The 11,209-nt window shown below is 43.3% G+C and overlaps 1 protein-coding gene across 1 annotated transcript; it reads right to left on the bottom strand.

Annotated features, from left to right (window-relative positions):
• Nucleotides 1-2,326: 2,326 nt before the first annotated feature.
• Nucleotides 2,327-8,074, bottom strand: LOC128704920 (ras-associated and pleckstrin homology domains-containing protein 1-like). Its single transcript, XM_070104298.1, has 5 exons — nucleotides 7,977-8,074; nucleotides 6,474-6,949; nucleotides 5,251-5,372; nucleotides 3,676-3,765; nucleotides 2,327-3,302 (listed from the first exon to the last, which is right to left on the bottom strand). The coding sequence occupies exons 2-5, from the start codon at nucleotides 6,940-6,942 to the stop codon at nucleotides 2,547-2,549; spliced, it is 1,437 nt and encodes a 478-aa protein (XP_069960399.1). The 5' UTR covers nucleotides 6,943-6,949; nucleotides 7,977-8,074; the 3' UTR covers nucleotides 2,327-2,546.
• Between the last annotated feature and the right edge of the window lie 3,135 nt (nucleotides 8,075-11,209).

The raw sequence follows: 11,209 nt of genomic DNA, 5'->3' as shown, positions 1-11,209 counted from the left end.
TGTCGGTATTTTATACCATTTTAATGTTCAAATGTTTGTTAGTGGGATGAATTGTAAAGGACCTGCCTAGTATGGGCCAACAGGCCTGCTGCAGTGTTCCTCCTTTCTTATGTTCTTATGTTCTTAAACCCGTAAAAGTCAGAGCACTTGGAAACAAGAGGGTCTAAGGTTTGATCCAAGGAAGGGGAGAAGTAGTTCCGGTTCCTCGGAACAAGATACTCCACCTGTGGCCCCCTTCTCTTCTGTACTCTTGTACTAAGGGCCGCCCGCCCCCTCTCGATGAAGGGTTCTTGATCCAAGGAACTGGACCTGCCTCTGTTTTATTTTTAAACCTTCTTGTTGATCCGGAAAATAAAACTCATATTAAAACCATATAAACTTTATTTATAAGTTATTTAAGTCATTTTAAACCTGTAAAACTTGGGTTTATAAACCTGTGAATCTTGGGTTTATAAACCTGTGAATCTTGGGTTTATAAACCTGTGAGTCTTGGGTTTATAATCCTGTGAATCTTGGGTTTATAAACCTGTAAATCTTGGGTTTATAAACCTGTGAGTCTTGGGTTTATAAACCTGTGAATCTTGGGTTTATAAACCTGTAAATCTTGGGTTTATAAACCTGTGAGTCTTGGGTTTATAAACCTGTGAATCTTGGGTTTATAAACCTGTAAATCTTGGGTTTATAAACCTGTGAATCTTGGGTTTATAAACCTGTGAATTTTGGGTTTATAAACCTGTGAATCTTAGGTTTATAAACCTGTGAATCTTGGGTTTATAAACCTGTGAATCTTGGGCTTATAAACCTGTGAATCTTATGTTTATAAACCTGTGAATCTTGGGTTTATAAACCTGTGAATCTTGGGTTTATAAACCTGTGAATCTTGGGTTTATAAACCTGTGAATCTTGGGTTTATAAACCTGTGAGTCTTGGGTTTATAATCCTGTGAATCTTGGGTTTATAAACCTGTAAATCTTGGGTTTATAAACCTGTGAGTCTTGGGTTTATAAACCTGTGAATCTTGGGTTTATAAACCTGTAAATCTTGGGTTTATAAACCTGTGAGTCTTGGGTTTATAAACCTGTGAATCTTGGGTTTATAAACCTGTAAATCTTGGGTTTATAAACCTGTGAATCTTGGGTTTATAAACCTGTGAATTTTGGGTTTATAAACCTGTGAATCTTAGGTTTATAAACCTGTGAATCTTGGGTTTATAAACCTGTGAATCTTGGGCTTATAAACCTGTGAATCTTATGTTTATAAACCTGTGAATCTTGGGTTTATAAACCTGTGAATCTTGGGTTTATAAACCTGTGAATCTTGGGTTTATAAACCTGTGAATCTTGGGTTTATAAACCTTTGAATCTTGGGTTTATAAACCTGTGAATCTTGGGTTTATAAACCTGTGAATCTTGGGCTTATAAACCTGTGAATCTTGGGCTTATATACCTGTCAATCTTGGGTTTATAAACCTGTCAATCTTGGGTTTATAAACCTGTGAATCTTGGGCTTATAAACCTGTGAATCTTATGTTTATAAACCTGTGAATCTTGGGTTTATAAACCTGTGAATCTTGGGTTTATAAACCTGTGAATCTTGGGTTTATAAACCTGTGAATCTTGGGTTTATAAACCTTTGAATCTTGGGTTTATAAACCTGTGAATCTTGGGTTTATAAACCTGTGAATCTTGGGCTTATATACCTGTCAATCTTGGGTTTATAAACCTGTCAATCTTGGGTTTATAAACCTGTAAACCTTGGGTTTATAAACCTGTGAATCTTGGGTTTATTAGACTATGTTTACTAATATCCACACACGGTATGTAGGTCTACTGGAGCCAACCATCAACAGCCTGGTTAATCAAGTCACCAGGGGTAGAATAACCCAGAGCATCAGTCACAGGTGTGTGACAGGTGTATGACAGGTATATGACAGGTATATGACAGGTGTGTGACAGGTGTATGACAGGTGTGTGACAGGTGTATGACAGGTGTGTGACAGGTGTATGACAGGTGTGTGACAGGTATATGACAGGTGTGTGACAGGTATATGACAGGTGTGTGACAGGTGTGTGACAGGTGTACGACAGGTGTGTGGCAGGTGTGTGACAGGTGTGTGACAGGTGTGTGACAGGTGTGTGACAGGTGTATGACAGGTGTGTGACAGTTGTATGACAGGTGTATGACAGATGTGGCAGGTGTATGACAGGTGTGTGACAGTTGTATGACAGGTGTGTGACAGTTGTATGACAGTTGTATGACAGGTGTGTGACAGTTGTATGACAGGTGTGTGACAGATGTGTGACAGTTGTATGACAGGTGTGTGACAGTTGTATGACAGGTGTGTAAGCTTGCACACGAACCAGACACCGTTTCGATCCCTCGTACTCAGTATACAATTAATGAAATTATCCTGTCTTATATTAAGATATGTGTTCAGTCAGGTTGTGTCCGGAGTGGCTAGTTTACTGAGGACTCACAGGTCATCCTGTGAGCGGTACTGCAAAGTACCTTCATTACAAAGGTCTCAGTAGCATTAATCTGGAGCCTTATAAGCCCAACTTGCTTAAAATGCTCTTCAACCTGCTCTGTTGGGGATATACTGCTGGTCTAGCGTAGAAGGGGCCGAAGAAAGGTCCGTGGTAGCCGAATGAGTTGGAATGGTAGTCTGGTGCTGGTCTCACTAGCCCGCTGGTGTCAGATGCTGGTCTCACTAGCCCGCTAAAGTCAGGTGCTGGTCTTACTAGCCCGCTGGAGTCCGGTGCTGGTCTCACTAGCCCGCTAAAGTCCGGTGCTGGTCTTACTAGCCCACTGGAGTCCGGTGCTGGTCTCACTAGCCCGCTGGAGTCCGGTGCTGGTCTCACTAGCCCTCTAAAGTCCGGTGCTGGTCTTACTAGCCCACTGGAGTCCGGTGCTGGTCTCACTAGCCCGCTGGAGTCCGGTGCTGGTCTCACTAGCCCGCTGGAGTCCGGTGCTGGTCTCACTAGCCCAGTATCGCTCGTTGCTGGTCTGGCAACTCCTCTGTTATAGGAGGTGGTGGGCAGGATACTACCTGCTGGTGTTCCATTGTCCTTTGGTTTTGGGTATGAGTATCCTGAACTAGGCGCATCTGGTTCAGGGTATGAGTACCCTGAACTCTGGGCAGCAGCAGCAGCGGGGCAGGCGGTGTTGGGCACATACTGGATCTGTGTACTGGTAATATACCTAGGCTGGTACTGCGTAGCTATACTGGTGACAGTCTGAAGTATTGGGTTGGTCCTGGTCACAGTAATGTACTGCACTTCTGTCACACGCGAGGTCACCACCTATAACATCAGACTTTTTTAAAGACTATCTGCTAGACTAGAGTCACTTAAGACTGCATGTTATCTCTCTACTACCAGTCAAGAATACTTTCATACCTAAGATAGTGATCAATCTCTCAGCTTATATATACTGAGACATGTGTCTCTCTCTGTGTATATTAATTCGTGGAAGAGTAACAGAAAACAGGCCTACTGCTGAGGTTTTTTACCTGGATACAGGAAATAGGCCTACTCCTGGGGTGTTTTACCTCAACAGATTAGAAATAGGTCTATTTCTGGGATGTTTTATCTCAGTGCAACAGACTAACTGGGTCACAGATTAGGTCACATGAGTAAGGATAATATATTCACCACTTGTATAAGTCTGACTCACCTGAACAGGTCCTCGGACCGTCACATAAGAGGTCTGGTGTTGCACCCTGGTGGAGGTGACCCTCTGGACCACAGTGGTCGGTACCACCACCTGGGGACAATGAAGTTATTTTGGTACAATGAGAGTATAGGTAATGATGTTGAAGGGGTTGTTGAAGTGGGTTGGGCAAATATTTTGCCAGTGGGTTGGATTTGTGAAGGACCTGCCCAGTATGGGCCAACATCGATTATAGCTCTGTAATTATAACAATAACATAACCATTATAATTAATTATTCTAATCAGAGATAATTAAGCACACACATACCATAAAAACAAATCTGTATTGTAATCACCTGTTTTGTTAACAATAAATTAGTTAAAAATAAATTTATTGTTGTATATAAATTTATCAGAAATTTTTTTTTCAAAATGTAGGAACCTAGAACACAGGATCTAACATTTACTAGATGGGCCATTAATGGCCCGTACTAGGTATGGTGTGTTGCTCGTCAGGCCACACAAGGGTGTTTCCGGTCGTGGGTCTTAGTTATGTGATGACCTAAACCGTATTAGATAATACTAGGAGTTGGAATAGATATAGAAGTTACATTAGGAATATGGAATAGATATTGAAATAGATAAGATACTAGAATTAGAAGGGTGTCAACGCAGTGTATGTGTGTCTCTTCTCAAAGTAACCGGGGTTACTCTGACCTTTGGCTTAATCCTGATTTACCTCTCCCTTGTGGATTTAACGCTCCCCAGTGACAAGAATATAGTAAGAACAGCCATTATCCTTGTCTTCTCATTTTACACTGACATAAAAGTACCACAGGGAAGGGGGGTCGAGCACACTGACCTGAGAGTACACCAGGCTAGTTGAGACCACAACGTCTCTGGAGGTGACCACAAGGGTCTGTACCACAGGGAAGGGGGGTCGAGCACACTGACCTGAGAGTACACCAAGCTAGTTGAGACCACAACGTCTCTGGAGGTGACCACAAGGGTCTGTACCACAGGGAAGGGGGGTCGAGCACACTGACCTGAGAGTACACCAGGCTAGTTGAGACCACAACGTCTCTGGAGGTGACCACAAGGGTCTGTACCACAGGGAAGGGGGGTCGAGCACACTGACCTGAGAGTACACCAAGCTAGTTGAGACCACAACGTCTCTGGAGGTGACCACAAGGGTCTGTACCACAGGGAAGGGGGGTCGAGCACACTGACCTGAGAGTACACCAGGCTAGTTGAGACCACAACGTCTCTGGAGGTGACCACAAGGGTCTGTACCACAGGGAAGGGGGGTCGAGCACACTGACCTGAGAGTACACCAGGCTAGTTGAGACCACAACGTCTCTGGAGGTGACCACAAGGGTCTGTACCACAGGGAAGGGGGGTCGAGCACACTGACCTGAGAGTACACCAGGCTAGTTGAGACCACAACGTCTCTGGAGGTGACCACAAGGGTCTGTACCACAGGGAAGGGGGGTCGAGCACACTGACCTGAGAGTACACCACGCTAGTTGAGACCACAACGTCTCTGGAGGTGACCACAAGGGTCTGTACCACAGGGAAGGGGGGTCGAGCACACTGACCTGAGAGTACACCAGGCTAGTTGAGACCACAACGTCTCTGGAGGTGACCACAAGGGTCTGGGCTTGGCAGGACCCCTGCTGAGTCTGGGGAATGGTCTCTTCTCTGGGAACATCGTACAGACCTGTGACACAAGATATGCAACAACAATTACATAAGAACATAAGAAAGAAGGAGCACTGCAACAGGCCTACTGGCCAATTAGAAAACAACTGCTAAACATAGCTGATGAAGCTAAAAACATGAGGTGATGAAGCTCTAATGAAGCTCTACACAGCTAAACATGAGCTGATGAAGCTCTACACAGCTAAACATGAGCTGATGAAGCTCTACACAGCTAAACATGAGCTGATGAAGCTCTACACAGCTAAACATGAGCTGATGAAGCTCTACACAGCTAAACATGAGGTGATGAAGCTCTACACAGCTAAACATGAGCTGATGAAGCTCTACACAGCTAAACATGAGCTGATGAAGCTGTGAGCTGATGAAGCTCTACACTGCTAAACATGAGGTGAAAGCTCTACACAGCTGTTGAAGCTCTACTTGAGGTATGAAGCTCTACACAGCTAAACATGAGGTGATGAAGCTCTACACAGCTAAACATGAGGTGATGAAGCTCTACACAGCTAAACATGAGCTGATGAAGCTCTACACAGCTAAACATGAGGTGATGAAGCTCTACACTGCTAAACATGAGGTGATGAAGCTCTACACAGCTAAACATGAGGTGTTAAAGCTCTACACAGCTAAACATGAGGTGTTAAAGCTCTACATAGAGCTAAATATGAGGTGTTAAAGCTCTACATAGAGCTAAACATGAGGTGATAAAGCTCTACATAGAGCTAAATATGAGGTGTTAAAGCTCTACACTGCTAAACATGAGGTGTTAAAGCTCTACATAGAGCTAAATATGAGGTGTTAAAGCTCTACATAGAGCTAAACATGAGGTGATAAAGCTCTACATAGAGCTAAATATGAGAGTAAAACTATACAGTGTTGCAGTACAAGCTTGCTCCTGCAACTAGCATCACCTCTTCCGCTCTTGTGTGCAACCTCTAAGTCCAGCCACTAACTAAAAGTTAGCTAAGTTAGTAACGTCAAATTAAACATTAGTTAGGCTCTAGATGGAGAATGTCCGATTGAATGAATACAGTTTCTGTTCCAGGATTTGCAGACGGAGTGTCGAGCCTTCAATAAGAATGTTTTCGGTAGTGAAACTTACCATTGACGGCCGGAATTTGATTTTGAGGGAGGCTATACAGTCCGTTGGTGATGGACACTGAATCCTCGCTGCGTGAGGCTGGTCTGAAGGTAGGGACAGGAGCTGGAGGCGCACCCAGAGGTGGTGGAGGGATTAAGGGGGGTGATGTACCTGGAGGAGGTTGGAGAATCTCACTCACGCTTGATCTGATATCAATGACATCAATATCCTTGTAGCCCTGGTCATGATCTGTGTGTTGGTCAGATGGTGAATTGTCGACGGTGTCGTGGTTGTGATGGTGGTCTGTGTGGTGGCCACGAACTGATAGATTTTCACTAATATCATGGCTGTGATGGTAGTCTGTGTGCTGGTTAGGGCCAGATAGATTCTCCCCGCTGTGGTCATGGTGTGTGTGCTGGTGACCTGGCAACTTGTCTGCCATGAGGACATCAACCAGGAGTATCACAAGTACTGCAACCAAAGCCCTCATTCTCGACCTGTATGGAAGAAAGTACTGGTGGTAAGGGAATTGGTTGAAAAGACACTGGGAAGTGTAATTCCTCTGTTTAGTGATTAGCAGACGGAGGTTCAAGCCTCCACTACTCATACCACTACAGAAAAATTATGTATATTAAGTGAAACCGATTTACATGAACGTGGGTCGTAGTTCAGTGCTGGTACTACGATGGCATGATGATTAATGGTTTTTTCAAGCCTATCGACTTCACTAGGATCCAAGGATCCCAATGGAAATCAGTCAAGGATCCCAATACTTTAATACCTACTAGTAAGTAAGTAAGTTTATTCAGGTATACACAAATACAGTTACATAGAATTATCATACATAGCAGCATATGTGTAGAGAACCTAGGATAACCTAGGTAACTCTCAGTAGATCAAGGCTGAAATATACTTCTTGGTGTATATATCGTGTTATATGAAAAAGCTGTATACTTACCACCAGCATCAGGAGAGACTTCTGTCACATGAACGAAAAATTCCACTGAATGCATCATATAACACTCAGATACCTATTTACCACAGGCACCTATTTACTGCAGGTACCTGTTTACTGTGGGTACCTATTTACTGCAGCTACCTATTTATTTCAGGTACTTATTTACTTTCAAGATAACTTAACTATACAAGATTTGCCTTCTACACTTATTATTATTATGAGAAGCAGTAAAGCCGTATGGGCCATACAGCGTCTGGGGGATGGAAGAGTTAAGATAATTAAGATAGGGATGGTAGCCCTTAACTCCCATATTGGAGAAGCAAGTCTTTCTCAGCGAACAAGGAACGCCAGTAGCGAACGTTTTGGGAAGAAGGCGTCTCTAGTGAAGAGGTAACGCAGACGTTTTCAGTGGTGAACGTCTTTACCAGAGAACAGGGAACGTCTCCGGCTATGAATGCCTTCACCAACAAACAGGGAACGCCTCCAACAGTGAACTTCTTCGCCAACGAAGAGGGAACGTCTCCACCCCCGAATAGAGAACGTCTTCAGCAGGCAATATCACTTACAGAGAACCGAGAACGTAAGCAGTAATCGTCTGAATTAGTGAACGTCTCCAGCAGCAGAAGTATGGAGCAGTGGGCAGGAAGGACAACACTCCAGGCTGTCCCAGTGAAAACTGAGAGAAGCCGCCTCGCTCCTGCCTCCCGCTTGTTCTTCCTCAAGGTGACATATTTCCGCCCAGAAAGATTTGTTTTTTTTTTAATTCTCTGTCGGCAGCTGGTTTACTGGTATGAGTAGACAGGAAGAAAGGATGTGGGTAGACTGGAAGAAAGGTTGTGAGTAGACAGCAAGAGAGGTTGTGGGTAGACAGGAAGGTTGTGGGTAGACAGGAAGGTTGTGGGTAGACAGGAAGGTTGTGGGTAGACAGGAAGGTTGTGGGTAGACAGGAAGGTTGTGAGTAGACCATTGTAAACATTTATTAAGACATATAGAAATCACATTGAAAAGTTTGTAAATAAACCCACATTTACTTGATGTGTATATAACATTGTTGGGGTGTATAGGTGCCCCGTAGCTGGGTTGATAGCTCACTCAGCTAACACACTGAAGTCCATGGTTCGATCTCCGGTACGAGAGGAAATATAAGAACGTGTTTCCTGAAGACACCTGCTCTTCATGTTCACCTAGCAGTTAAATAGGTACCTGGGTGTTAGCAAACTGGTGTGGACAGCATCCTGGGGACAAAATTTACCTAATTTGCAGGAAATGCTCAGCATAACAAGGGACTTTCTATATAGTAGTATGTCACTGATGTCAGCTATGGTCTGTATACCTCGTACATGTACTTGTATACCTCGTACATGTACTTGTATACCTCGTACATGTACTTGTATACCTCGTACATGTACTTGTATACCTCGTACATGTACTTGTATACCTCGTACATGTACTTGTATACCTCGTACATGTACTGGTAGTAATAAACATTATTATCTATTTCATTTTACCCACAGAAGGTGACTAGGGTTCAGACTTTTATTACATAGGTATAAAAGACTGAAACAGGTCACTCCATAATATCAGTGTCAGCCATAGTATTAAGGAATAACGATGAATAATGTGTTGTGATGGTAAATACTTCTACTGCCATATTGTCCTTAAGTGATTTATTGATCTGATGTGCTCGTTTTGTATATTTAACCTCATATGTATATGCTTAATTGTGTAAATTAACAGGGATACCCCCAGTTAACCCGGGACTCGACCCCTACAACCATTAAAAGAAGAGTACATTGATTTTATTGGGTTATTTTAGGATGAATTTGATTGAATTTACATAGGCAGACTGAACTTGTTTAGACGATGGTTTATTATAGTTAGTCCTAATAAGTTTTCATTTTCTTTGGTAACTCAGAAAATCTTCATAGAAAACTGTTTTTTAAATATATAAGGGGGAACCTGGGTACTCATCTAATTGTTGTTGCAGGGGTCGAGACTCAGCTCCTGGCTCTGGGTGTTAGTAGACTGGTGTGGGTGGCATCCTAGGTTATCCTGGGTTATCCTCGGTGGGTAATCCCACCTTACCCTGGGTTACCCTGGGTGGGTAACCCACCCTATCCTGGGTTATCCTGGGAGGGTCACCCATTCTATCCTGGGTTATCCAGGGTGGATAACCCACCCTATCTGGGGTTATCCTGGGTTATCCTGGGTGATAACCTACCCTATCCAGGGTTATCCCGGGTCGGTAACCCACTCTATCCTGGGTTATCCTGGGTGGGTAACCCACTCTATCCTGGGTTATCCTGGGTGGGTAACCCACTCTATCCTGAGTTATCCTGGGTGGGTAATACTCTCAGCCCCCTGGTTATCCTGAGTAGCTAACCCTCCTCGGTTAAAATATCCCAACAAATTTTATCTTAATCCCTAAAATAGGGATTAAACTCACGGCTATACACTGAGGAACATACACCTCTCAGTGTATATACACTGAGAAACAAACACCTCTCAGTGTATATACACTGAGAAACATACACCTCTCAGTGTATATACAATGAGAAACATACACCTCTCAGTGTATATACAATGAGAAACATACACTTCTCAGTGTATATACAATGAGGTATGAGTGTGTAGCGTGACAGTGTCAGCGTGCCTCGTTGTGCTCCCGGTTTTCTGGTGTTTTCACGGTCGCTCTTACGTGCTAGAACTTTAATTTGTGTCATCAATCCTATACGATACATCCCTCTAGCGCCTGGAACCAATCTTGGGCGGAAAACATTATATACTGAGTCAAAAAAGGAGAATTAGTGTGCACTACCTAGCAGAGTTTACTGCCAGAGGGGAATCATAGGCCTGTGTCCCGTGTGAAAAAAATAATAATAATTGAACTTTGTGTCAGAGGAAAGAAAGTCTCCCTGAAAGCATTGAGTATACATAGTGTATAGTGTATACTACAGTGGCTCCCTAGTATATTGATGATAAAGGCTAAAGTGTCATTTGAAAACAGGTGAATTTGTAAATGAAGTGATAAGCCTATAGAGGCAGGTGCCAGAAGTCGCCAGAAACTTACCACAGGTCAGCTGTTTTTAATAATCTTCCTGGCCTGCTAGTGTACTCGCATATAATCTAGTGATACCAGCGAAGAGCAGAATACAGTGTTGTAGTAGCAACTAACCAGTATTATAATGAAACTTAGTGGAGTGGAGTGACTTTCATTAGTTTCTTTTTTCTTGAAATACCAGACGTTACTGTGAGTTTCATATAACCTGTAGTTACCAGCGGTCGCAATATACACAACGAGAAGCAATTATTACTACAGAAAAAGCGTCCTTCCTCCAAAATTTGCACCAGTCAACTATAGTGATAATATAGCATTTATTGTGGTGGAGACGGAAAAAAAAATAGAGAAGCTAGATACAGCGATTGATAAACAAGGGTGGAGGCTCGACCGTTCGTCATTGTAGGAGCTGCCAGCAGTCACCGGCTCTTCAACACGCAAGTTATACTTTTGTATCAATCAAATCACATATTACTCGGGTAGATAATTTCCAGTAGATCCTTCATGTGTTAGCTCAAATCACCGACCAGTATGGTTTAAATAAGTGACCCACTGATCAGATCAGATAGACTGGTCCGAACCCTTGACTGGTCCGAACCCTTGACTGGTCCAAACCCTTGACTGGTCCGAACCCTTGACTGGTCCGAACCCTGGACTGGTTTCAAACGGTTTCGTTGTGCACTACCTAGCAGGTTATTAATAGAATATTCAAGAGGTTGCTAGTAGAATTGCAGTAAATCA

The sequence above is a fragment of the Cherax quadricarinatus genome, chromosome 91 (assembly GCF_038502225.1).
Source record: "Cherax quadricarinatus isolate ZL_2023a chromosome 91, ASM3850222v1, whole genome shotgun sequence".
NCBI classification, from domain to species: domain Eukaryota; kingdom Metazoa; phylum Arthropoda; class Malacostraca; order Decapoda; family Parastacidae; genus Cherax; species Cherax quadricarinatus.
This window is presented reverse-complemented; position numbering and strand designations above follow the sequence as displayed.